Raw genomic sequence first — 12,771 nt, forward strand, 5'->3', positions numbered from 1 at the left:
TCCACAAGATTTTTTTTTTTTTTTTAATTGTTTGAAAATACATGAACAACTTCATCGAAGCATGTCTGCTATCACAGTGCATACATGTCACAACACAGGAGTGTACATGCCCTTTGGGGAGAGACAGCGGAGGTAGTCGACTGCAGTTGGGAGCAGATAAAACGTGGAACATCTGGCAACACAAACTTTCATCACGTTATATATATTTACATGAACTGCAATGTTCCAGTATTAACCAAAAGAAGACAAAACTCTGCAGAAGAACTGGCAATAACAGTAAATTACAGCACTTTCTGATGACTTGAACCTAAGTGAGGAGATAGCTGAAGAAAATATTAACGCCTTTATTAAATATTCCAATTTTAACAACTTCATTAAAGCCCGGTTTGAAAGTTTTGCTTGATAAAGTAAAAAATTTGCGACCATATAACCAACAATTAAAGTTAACCTTAAAAAAAAAAGACATGATTAGACTCAGCGAACCTGTTTCATCAGGACTACGTGGGTGTAGTTTGATCAGACTTGACCGACAGTGTCCTGGTAACAGAAACAAACAAACCCACAGCGAACATCAGATCTCCATTCAAATATTGTTAAGTCTGATGTCATGCCTGCTGAATGGTAATTGGTGAAGTCTTGAGTAATGGCTAAAAAGTGTTATGTGAGGTCATACTGATGTAAACCTTTGACCTTTGACCACCAAAATCAGTTCATCCTTGAGTCCGAGGGAACGTTTGTGCTAAATTGGAGGACACCTGTCAAGGTGTTACTGAGATATCACGTCCATGAAAGGGGGACGTACAAACGTATTTTTATGCGGAGCCATAAAAATCTGTTAAACTCTAAAATCATTTAGGATTCTTCAACATCTGTACAACATTTTATTGCATTGTATCCAATAGGTTTTGAGTTATTTGATCCTTTGATCACGATCCTCAGTCATTCATGAGACTATGCTATGTAGCATTATAGGAGCAATATAGGAGAGAAACAGTTTTCTAAGAACCAATGCAATCAGCTTATTTGACTTATTGTCTTCAGCAGGGTAATTGCAGTTAATGTAAATCTTATAAAATGTTTACATAATGGTAGGTTACAGGTAGATTTACAGACTGGAGCATTGGTATTTGAATATCAATAGTGAACATAAGGTTATTCACCCAAAATGGACATAAAGAGCAAAAATAATCATATGATAATTTTACACAGATTTCACACAAGCTTTTGGCAATAATATTCCAATTATCCACAGTTTTACCACTCATGATACCACCACATTTTTTTCTAACCAGTGTTTGTTCACTATTTTTAACAAACCTTCTAAAGGTACATTATGGTGTGATGGGATTTGAGCGAGGCACAGAGGTTAATCCCGTCATGATGAGGGATTCATCGTCAGCTTTCTGTCAAGGTAAGAATATGATCTGAGCTACAGGAGATATATCCTCACGGTTTGGCAAAATACAGCCGAGTCCATTCAGGAGCATGTTGGTGTCATGTGAGCGTGATAAACAGCTGTTTCTGGAGGAGCAAAAGGCGACCACAACACAATGTCCCTTAAAGTGTGCGACAGGAACACTGATGACTGTACAGCAGATTTTTACAGCAACAACAGCAGATTTTACAGTGCAGGAAAATGCTCTCTTACAGATTCAACATCTAGCATTACACACACAACACACGGTACACACATCTTTACCATCAGACCATGACGCAAACCAATCACAGCAATTTACAGCCATTTAGATTCATTATTCATCTTACTAATGGACACATAAATTATCCATCCCTACATCGTGGCTGCTAGAGAGGGGGAACAATCACAACACATCTAAACACAACACATGCTGGTATATGTGTTTAGGTCTACAGCTAAACTGGGTCAAACATCTGCCAATAAAAAAATATTCAGAGTTATTAAGCATGCGTCCACATGGATGTAAACATTTCTAAATCTTTATGAGATTGGCACAACATGTGATGCTGGACTGAGTCTGTGGTCTGCCGCCTTTTCAGCACTCAGGGTCGCTTTCCTGCAGAGCTAGAGGAGGAGATCGATGCCAGCCACATGCCTTTATGTTAAAAATGCTAAAGCCAGCGATGCACATGTTATCGTTTAATCTGCAGGGGGATTATTCACCGGCCTACTTCTTGTATTAATTAGTGAGTTTAAGAGATGCTGGTACACAGATTTCGTTACCGTCTGGCAGCATCAGACCAGCTGTTTCCCCGAGTCTTTGTACTAAGCTTCATATGAGAGTGTTACTGATCTTCTCATCTAACTCTTGGCAAGAAAGTAAATAGGGTAATTTTCTAAAATGTAGAACTATTCCTTTAAAGGCAGGATATAAGTGGGAGCTCACTGGTTTAGAAATCAAAATGTCTTGTTGTTATAGAGAAAAAGGAATTTCATTATTTATTATTAACAGAATTCAGTTACTTTTTTCTTCCAGTCTTATAACCATTATTTTAACATGTTTTTTTATATAAAATGAAAAAAAAGAAATATTAATTGGAAAAATACCCCACAATCCAAAGACTGGCCTGCTGCTTTAAAACAATTTTTTAAAAATAAAATATCCATTAATACAATATCAAACTACCATATAGAGGTATTTTAAAATGCAGCCTTCTTCATTAATAATCACTTGAACACAAAAAAAGGTCAATCAGGCTCAGTTCTGTTTCCCATCGGCTCTAAACTGACAATCACCAGCTACTATCCAGCTACACCTCAGTCTAGATTTCATAGTGATTCCTCATTTCAGGATTTCACTTTGATTTTTCTTCCCTTTCCTGCAGTGCAGACAACACAGCAACCCAAAGGCACATCTCCATGACGTGTTGAATCCAAAACAGTGTGTGTGCTTCAGTTATTGTTGGTGGAAGATTCATAAACAAAATATAAAGTACGAGCAGTTTGAATCTTTTATGTAAAAAAAAAAAAAAAAAGAACATATTTTGCTTGGATGCAGAGGGTTTGAAGAGCGTGACACACCTGACCTGTGAGGAAAAAAATCTCTCCATCTGCCTCCACTCTGTCCAGCAAAGTGGAGAATAATCAAAAAGAACTGATACAGTACCGATACTTTCCCTCCACCAACATCAAACCCCACTTTTTTTTTTCCTCCCACAGGAGACGCAGGCACAAAACTCAAGTTACAGAGAAAACACCATCCACCTGAACTGAGGACGACCGTGACGACACCCCTCTTTGCATTTTGAGCACCTGGTAACGCACCGACATGAGAGGCGATTACCACTTCCTGTCAAACACACACGAGACAGGACGTAAAACTGAACACATACAACAGGCGAGCAGCGAGAGGAGATGCTGTTGCTGCGGGGAAGCCTGAACGGGTGAGAATTTCCCCGAAAATCTGAAGAGATCAGCATTTTAAAACCTACTCTGGGTTCCCACAACATGTCGCAACAACAAGCCTCTCTTCACTTTTTCTGCTCGTAAAGCCAGAAAAATAATAATCATAAAAACGTTTTCACATTCTTTTGTGCTCAGACTCTTTTTCTGACAATTTAACATAAAGTTTACATAGATTTTCTCTATAATGTAAATGTATGGCTAACAAACAAACACTGTACAGACAAAAAAACAATGTCCTACAGTATCTTGACTGTTATTTTTCCTCTTTTTCTCCAATAAGGAGAATAGGTGAGGCTTATTCACCTATTCTGGAAAAAAAAGTGTATGACAGCAGAATCTCTCTGTTAACATTAAGACTAAGGGCAAACAGAAACAAAAGAGTGACCCTGAGTTGGTACATGGTCCATCCTGGGGGTGAAAAGTGTCAATGAGCTGCAAATAGAAAGTGAAACAAACCTTAAGACCAGACGTGATTCTCACCTAACGGTCACTATATGACAAATATTCTCATATTGTGCATGTAGATATTCTGTGTTGTGTAACTTCTTTGTGCAGCATTTTGACACTTCACCCACAGTTGAACAGGCCAAAGCAACTGTTGCAGGATCAGGCAGCTGAGTGTGTGTGTGTGTGTGTGTGTGTGTGTGTGTGTGTGTGTGTGTGTGTGTGTGTGTGTGTGAGAGACAGGAGGAGGAGGGAGACTGATGCATCAACTCATCAGTCCACCCCCCCCCCCCCCTCCTGCTCTCTGCTGCCTCAGCACATCCACAGACAGAGGCCCGAACAGGTGAGTCTGTGTCCTGGGCTTCACCTGACGGCTCCGTCCCCACACTGAAGGATGTTCTCCGGGACAAAGCTGTCACGTCCTCAGCTTTAAGATGACTGTGGCCAGGATGAGGAAGAAGGTGTTCCAGCCGAGGGTGACGGCGAAGCCTCGCCATACCATCATCCGAGACAGATCCCAACCTGACGGAGAACTGCATGTTTATATCCACAAAACTGGACACAATGCAGGTGATTTTCAAAACAAAATGTGAAACTCTGTGTATATTTACATTTTTCATGTTTATATCTGTTATGAAGTTTCAGCATCTAACTTTGACTGCGGTAAAAACAGTGAGTAACATGGAGCTTTTTTGCCCTGGGTTTTACCTGCCAGGCAACAAACAACTCAATCACAACTGGCAAACACCATTTGCTGATGAAGGTCAAGTGTTATGATTGAAAGCTCCAGAACCTGCACAGACCTCATATTGAGATTTATATGCATGTATTATATATGAGCTGCGTCTTCCAGACATTAGAACCTGAAAAAATCAATGATGAGCGAATAAAGCTGAAGTATAATAAGTGCAGCTTTGTTATTATATAGCAAAACATGGACACAACATATTGGGTTTGACTCTAGTGCAAGTGAATCCAGTCGGATTCAGGCTGATGTTTTCAGTTCATCGCCCAAACTTAATCCTGATGCTGCTGACTTCTGCCCGTGTCTCGTCTTCCACTGCGCCTCTAAGCAGGAAACGGCGGCTCCGACTTCCTGTGCTTGGCGTGTATCGTGTAACATGGAGGCAGCTCGGGCTGTTGTCAGGTGTTATTCAGGACCAGAGAGGGAGACGAGATCGGGGAGACAGAGCGTAACCACTACACCTCACAGTCCAGGGAGCTGAGATCACACAGGATCCAGGGCTGATGAATGATTCAGACACACACTGGCTGCGCTGTGACAATCTGACTCTAACACACGCTAACTACACGCCAGACGAGCCACAGCAGCTCATAACATTATGAAACCGATGCGTGTTGTGTAACGTGTGTATACGTTACCTCTGTACATGATACAGCGAAGGGCTTCAGAGGCGTAGGTCTGAGGGAGAGCCAGGCTGAGGTAGCGGAGAGGATACGGGATACACTCCACAGGCCAGATGATACCTAGAGCACAGGACAGAGAGGATTCTGAGGATTTACACCTGTTGTTAAAATACAGTGTGTAATAAACACCATAAAGCATTTAAACAAGCTCTGGTTTCTCCTGTTTTGACCCTGCTGTGATGAGAGTTTTTATTTTATTTGGACTATTCGAAGCAGATGAGGAAGTGGCAACAAAAAAAAAAAAAAAAAAAGAATGATGTGAGGTCTTTAGAGTTCAGCACTGAAACTTGAAAACAACTGCCTGGAAACAGAGCTTGAGAAAACAGTCTCACCACACGGTCCATTTAGCAGCTGCTCTACAGGATTCAGTCATATCACATGATCTCCAGCAGCAGACGAAGTTTGCCTGGTTACCATGAAACTTCTTTTTTTTCTGAGCAATTTAAGGGACTTTTTTTCACTTCGCCCTTAAAATCTGAGGTTGAAAGATGGTGTGATGTGATTGAAAGCTACTACAGCTGCAGGTCAGCGACTAAATGGACCCTGTGGTGAGATTTTCTCAACTCCTGTTTCCAAGAATGAACTTCTCAGCTTTTAATTCGACATGGAAAAAAAATCCTTTAAGCGCTATAATAATAATAAAGAGGGAATTTGATTCCATGACAAATGAGCGAACTCATTGGATATGATCGACAGCTCCAGAGCAGCTACTCAATGAACCTTGTGGAGGGATTGTTGGGAGTAATGGACATTATTTTGTCCTGATGTACTGATGATATCATTAAATGCCTGAGGTTTGCATAATTACAGATAAAGTAAGATACTGTTTCACTATTATGCAATATTCCAAATCTCACAAAGACTAAAGTTTTTTTGATTTTGATTTTATTTTCTGATCTGCATGTTTGGCTTGTTCTGCCTTTTTCCTGATACAATATGATTTTTAAAAGCTGTTTTAATCTGTTTTGTGTTGCTGAGGACTCGCAGCCTCTTTGTGGAAACCCAGAGGGATCTGAATGAAGAATAATATCATATGTGAGACACTGTCATTCAAGCTGAAATTAAAGAAATTAATCATCATTATTAAATACATACATAAATATATACAACTACCTCAGTTCTCATTTAGCTAAAGTGTTAGAAGAGGATTGGAGACACAAATTCTCCTGATGCCTTTAAAGTGTTGATGATCTGAACCAATCCAAACAAAGATTCATCCGCACCACCTCCACACAGGCTTGCACCCTGTTCCCAACTTCAAAGAGTCTATAATCAGCTTTTTCTGTTAAATAATGGTCCAGTAATCAGACACCTACAGGACTTTATAAGACCAGTTACACACACACACACAGAGGCCTACCGCTGATGATGAGGTTGGGGTAGAAGATGCCCAGCGCGGCCTGGTTGGCGCTCTGCTCGTCATCGATGGCGGCGGAGATGACCAGGCCAAAGGAGATGCCGGTGACGCCCTGCAGCACGATGAGAATTATAACCAGCACCAAGGAGCCTTCATTAGGCATCTGCAGAGAGAGGAAGACGGACAGGAGGAGGAGGGGGCGAGGAAAGATAACAGCCTTGTAAAAGTCGAGGGTATTTTCACGTGCAAAGCTGTGGTGGACTGAAAAGTGGATCTTCAGAGTCTTATACATTATTTCTACATGCACGAAAAATATTTCACAATATTACAATCACAATCTTCATCTATTAGTGGATCAAAAGGATGAAGCCACCATCTTTAAATGCAGCACAGATTCTATGCTCTCACATACTCCAGATCCACAAAAACATTTGGTAAAGACTTTGTAGTTACACTGGTCCAACACATGATCCCCCCCCCAGAGATGGACTTTTCTGTGGGCTCTCCCCAGAACTTAATTTAGACCCTGGTTCCTCTATTGCAAATGTACGAGAACTAAGTTCCTCCAAAGGTTCCTGCTCCCCAGGGGGAGGTCCCTGGTGTGGAAACCAAGCTAATGTTGGAAATTTATGCATGAAAACTACACAAAAAAAAAAATCTGGGGCTGTGGAGTCAGAAAGAAGTGGACTGGCACAAACACAACACACCTGCATGCATCACTGACGAGTTGCATTGTGGTTAATGTAGGCACTACGCTTTAAATAGGAGATCTCTGGTTCAGCTGCATTTATTTTGATCCTTTTTGTAACATAAAATGTCAAACATGCTAAATCTGTGGAGGACATCTTCAGAAACATGAGAATAGATGAAACGATGAGATCAAGAGAAAGAGAAAGAGATGAAACAGGGAGAAAAGGAGAGACCCTCAGAGACAGAGGAGCTCACTGATTATCAGCCAAAAATACTGCAGGACATGAAAAGAAAAGCTTCTGCTGATTAAGTCTGGTTGTAAATCACACAGACAGAGGGAGGAGTGTAAACGGAGCCGCAGCGAGAAACTAAATCAAATAAAAACAGAGACAAAGTCTGTAAATCTCAGCTCAGCAGATACAAAATGATACAAAACTCTCTGAACTTGACAAGAATCTGAAGACGTGTGTGTGTGTGTGTGTTAGGACACTATCCGTCTCCCCTGACAACGTGCAAAAATAGACCTGCACCAAGAGGCCACATGACCACTTGGTTGCCACAGCAATCAAGGATTGTTGTCGTGGCGATCCCGCAGTGATCCTTGGATACGGCCAATGCAGGAAGTGATTTATGGAGTGGTGGTCTCTTTGGACTTCAGCACCTTAATTAACACACACGCACACACACACACACACACACACACACACACACACACACACACACACACTTTCAGACAGACGAGTGCACACACCCATAAAAGCATGTGCCTGCATGGACTTAGACGCATAAACACGCACACACACACACACACACACACACACACACACACACACACACAATATCTACACTGACTTTATCCGAGTGCCCTCTCCCTGCAGTGATTCCATACAAGTCAACTGAAAATCAATCAATCAATCAATCAGTCAGTCAGTGACCCTGCTGACCTTCAGCGTCTGCTGAACACAGTATTTCTTCTTCAGTTTGCTGTCACATGTACATTTTACACACAAAAAAAATGATGCAGCACAATCTTGGAATAAAAGCCCAGTTTGATGGTTAAAGTGAGTTATTATGGCTCCAATGTGCTGTAGGTAAAGTCAGATTTTTGATGATGTAATAAAAATGCAAATGAGCAGGGTAACAGGGTAACAGGGCCTGCTGCATTTGCAAAACATTAACCTCAAAGTCTCCACAAACCAAATCACATTAGGAATGCAGTGACCTTTCAGAAGCTCCTCCAGTCGCACAAAACTGCCCCTGAAAAGTGCCTTTTGTAGCCAAACAGCGCAAGAATCATGTGTCAGCTTTACTTTAACTGCAATTGACAGTGTTGTGGCTTCAGTAAAGGTTAAACCCAACTGCCCTGTGGTGTGTTTTTCCAAACACAAAACCACAACTATGAGAGAAACAAACAGCAAGGTGAGTGTGTGTCTGCGATGCTTTAGAGTTAAAATGAGTAGTTAAAAATGATTTAAACTGTCTTCTTTTATATAATCAAACAAGTCTTTACATATTTATTTGTTTTGACTGATTATTTGGTTGCTTCACTGCTGATGTGGTTTTTGCTGCTGCTTAGACCCTTTTTCTCCAATCAATAAACTTTCATCTCATCTGAAGAGCGCGCTCGTGTTTGTCGGCGTAGCTGTGCGTTTTACTGGCGGCACCGGGAGGACGAACCTTGAAGACGAGCAGGATGAAGAGGAGCAGCAGGACGATCTGAACGCTGATGACGAACAGCTGAGAGAAGAGGTGAGCCAGCATCGTCTCCATGGAGCTCACACCTGAGACACGGACACAGAAACATCACAGCATTACTCAGCATCAGCAGTAAATAGGTCATCACTCAATCTCCTCTGAATCTAAATGACTATGATGAATTTAAATGCATTACTTAAAATGTAATTTACACATTCCTATATAGTTATTAATCATTTTAAAGATATGAAAAATAATAATTCATCATGTGTTAGAACAGCTGTCACATCTCCTCCTCATCACACTCTTCTGTGATCATGTTACTCCCTCTACTGGTTATTTCTAAAATTACACTTAAATGATTTATAGATTGGATTCAATTCATTATTCAGAGTCCTTCCCACTTATCCTGCAGACAACGTACTTAAAACCTGCACAGAATTAACATGTATAGCAGTAGACACCGAATCTATTTATTTTATTTGTTTTTTCATCAGCACTGTGATGTGTCAGTGTAATTTTCAACTGTTGTCCCTTGGCCGGATTTGATTAGCCAGCAAAATAAGAATGAAAAATACAAATCAGTGTTAAGCAGACAGGCAATCAAGACATAAAAATATAAAATCACAGACAGGTTTTACACCTGACAAGAAGAGACACAACCTGACAAACAGAAAAAAGCCCAGTATGACGGCAGGTCTGGTTGTTTTCATGTCATATATCTAATGGAGAGACACAGCTTTTGTGTTTTTGTGACCTGTGAACACTCACCTGCGACCCAGCACCTGTCCAGAAGCCCTTCCTTTCTCTCCAGGACAAAGGACAGAGCCGTCAGACCCACGGCCAGGTAGAAGGTGATACTGCAGCACCAGAGAAGAAGAGCAGAGAAACAGCAGAAGTTAAATGATATTTGTTTTTCTCCGGCCAGCTCCTACAATTTAACATAACTGACTTCTCATGTCTTAACAGTTTAAAAACATCCTCCAACATTTTCCTCTTAAAAACACACATCATTCATTAGCACAGGCACAGTGAGGGAATAAAGCAGCCTCTCGTCACACTGACCTGAGCACAGCTCCGGGTGTCACAAACGTAGTGAAGTCTGTGTTCATGCTGCCGTAGATGGGCTCCTCAAACTAGAAAATGACAACAACAAAAGATTTATTTTTACTTTATTAAAGCATCAGCAGACACACAGCAGCACGTGCAAACAGGTTTTTATTCATTTCTACATCCTTATTACATTGGTTTTTATTCCATGAGCTCTTACCTTTATTGGCAGGGCGACCAGGTATGACATACTGCCCAACTTATTCTCCACAAAGGCCTACAGACAGAGTATTAACAGCACCAGTCAAACACACGTAATGTATTTATGTTGCAAAGCAGAATGTAACTTATCCTCTGTTAGGACTTGGTGATAATTCAGTTTTATTTTTTATCAGCTTTCACTAAACTATCTATAAAAAAAAAACAACAAAATTAGTCACTGAAGTGTTTTACATGTATACAGACTTTGGTTTGGTGTCATGTGTAATAGAAGAAATCAGTTAAGAGTCATTGATATTGCTATTGGAGAGAAAATGCTGCTGTTGTGCCCTAAAGCAAGAGCACTCAGCCGAGCGTGTCATGTTTAAGTGTGTTCTTCAGGTTACACTGTGCACAGCATAGAGCGCGCTGACCCACATGTGTCAGTTTACACTGTAACATCATGTACGTTGTCAGACGTCTCTGTATCTACTGCATGTGTTGAAGGATTTCTGACTGTATCTCTCCCAGAGAAATAACAAACAGAAATAACATCCAGATATTTTCAAAGAAGGAAACAAACAGGAAACAGATTCACACCTGAAAGGCCTCGTGAAGCTTCTTCTGCAGCATTAAGGCAATTTGTCGATCTGGAAAAGTATTAACAGCTAAAATGAGCAACTTCATCTTCTCAGAGTCACAGTAGATAATGTAGTTGTATATAAAGTGATGAGATTTACTAGAGGATTCTGTATTTTAGTGCATGTATAGGACACAAATCCTTTAAATTTTATGAAATATAAAGACGTGAAGAATTTAATTCCACAATCTGAGTGAAATACATATCACATTTCTAAAATATGGCACAAAATCTCAAAACTCATATTAGATTATTACTTTAACTTGCTCCGTGTTTATTGTCATTCAGTACAATTAACAGAAAAAAGACAATAATCCATAAGAAGGATTTTCATCTTACTCGTCAGGTCCAGCCAGACGTGGACTGATCCTCCATCGACGACCTCTCTGGAAACCTGCCGCTGCAACATCCTGCAAAGTCAGGGACAGGGTCATGATCTGAAACAATCTATTTAATTAACAATCAATAAAAGTGGAATACAAAAGTTGCAACAGAAGCAAAAACCAGAGGGATAAGGATCTGAAGATGCAGATTTTGATATCATCTTGAACTGAGGCCGCAGAATTTAATCATTCAACACATGTCCCTCGTGAATGTGAATATTCTTTATGCAGGCAAACATTTTTGATATGTTTTGAAGTAAATCTACATTGTTTTTTTTTTTTTAAAGGAAGTAAAAACTTGTATCAAAGCATAATGCCTCAGGTTTCTTTCTGCTTCTTATAACAATTCTTTATATCATATTTCCACCTGCAGAAAAGTTCGGCCTCTGAGAAATACTGGTGAACTAGAAGTGCAATTTGTCACAGTCACAGTCGGGTATATTTGCATTAACTCCTTACCCATCATGCATTGCCCACGCAGTAATTAAGAGACAATGAACAGATGCAAACTTCTGGTCTGTTAGACTGTTCAGATGATTTCTCATGACCAGGAGCTGCAGGAGGAGAAACCTTCAGTTCTGCTCAGGCAGGTCTGTCACATGAGCGGCACATGATTCAAACAGAGGGAGAGTTTGACTGGCAGGTGCTAAGTTGCGACCTGCCCAGGTGTGTTAGGGACAGGAAGGACCAGACTGTCTACCCAGAGATCACACACACACACACACACACACACACACACACACACACACACACACACAGAACAGTGATTCACACCTAAAGCAACAACTTGTGCCCTTTTCCCTCCAGTATTGACTCATCCTCACATGATAGCAATTCTGGGGTGTGAGTTGGTGTGTGTCTGTGTGTGTGTGTGTGTGTGTGTGTGTGTGTCTGAAAGCAACAGAGACAACAAGTAACACAGAAGTGTGGGACAGAAACAAGTCAAATTCAGGAAATTCAAATAATAATACAACGTTCTTCTCAGCTGCTTTTATGCTCATAGGAAATATAATTATAACACTTTATCTTCACTTCCTCTATTTAGTATTTATAAGCAGTTTTTAATGTAATAAAAACAGCTACTGAATAACTGATCTGTGTATACATTATTTAAGTCAATTAACATTTAAAATGTCCTTTCATTTATCTTATCATCTGATATAACATGTTCTTAAAGGTGCACACTCAGCTTCAGATTAAATAAGCAGGGGTTAAAGTCGAGTGTTACCATGTTCACACAAACACTGAATGCTTCTTATGAAGCCGTCTCAACAGACAGAATCCAGAGGATGATTTTCCTGATTAAGATCCTGAAGTTAAGTAAGAAAATATTTTGGTTCATTATTATAAAGATGCTTGTTGCAGTCCATTAATCACCAGTAAATCCAGCTCCACTATCAGCATAGAACAAACTGTATGTACCTGGTACTTTCCTGCACATTGGTTCTTCTTCTCTGGTTTTTATCTGCTGCTACTGAATGAGGTGTTAATTCCTGGGATGCAG

At 40.4% G+C, this 12,771-nt stretch overlaps 1 protein-coding gene across 4 annotated transcripts in view; it reads right to left on the reverse strand.

Moving 5' to 3' along the window:
- abch1 (ATP-binding cassette, sub-family H, member 1) overlaps window positions 1-12,771 on the reverse strand; it is a 31,006-nt gene continuing 18,235 nt past the window's right edge. For all 4 annotated transcript variants that reach the window (XM_071479859.1, XM_071479860.1, XM_071479862.1 and 1 more), the window contains 9 exons: window positions 11,224-11,294; window positions 10,845-10,894; window positions 10,267-10,323; window positions 10,062-10,132; window positions 9,768-9,856; window positions 8,979-9,082; window positions 6,615-6,774; window positions 5,210-5,314; window positions 1-4,348 (listed from right to left, as the gene is read on the reverse strand). In XM_071479859.1, coding sequence (XP_071335960.1) covers window positions 4,242-4,348; window positions 5,210-5,314; window positions 6,615-6,774; window positions 8,979-9,082; window positions 9,768-9,856; window positions 10,062-10,132; window positions 10,267-10,323; window positions 10,845-10,894; window positions 11,224-11,294 — 814 coding nt within the window. In that variant the 3' untranslated portion in view covers window positions 1-4,241. The remainder of the gene's footprint in view (window positions 4,349-5,209; window positions 5,315-6,614; window positions 6,775-8,978; window positions 9,083-9,767; window positions 9,857-10,061; window positions 10,133-10,266; window positions 10,324-10,844; window positions 10,895-11,223; window positions 11,295-12,771) is intronic.

Source organism: Trachinotus anak, unplaced genomic scaffold, assembly GCF_046630095.1.
Source record: "Trachinotus anak isolate AG129_WGS33_773 ecotype Australia unplaced genomic scaffold, CSIRO_AGI_Tana_v1 ptg000007l, whole genome shotgun sequence".
Lineage (NCBI taxonomy): Eukaryota > Metazoa > Chordata > Actinopteri > Carangiformes > Carangidae > Trachinotus > Trachinotus anak.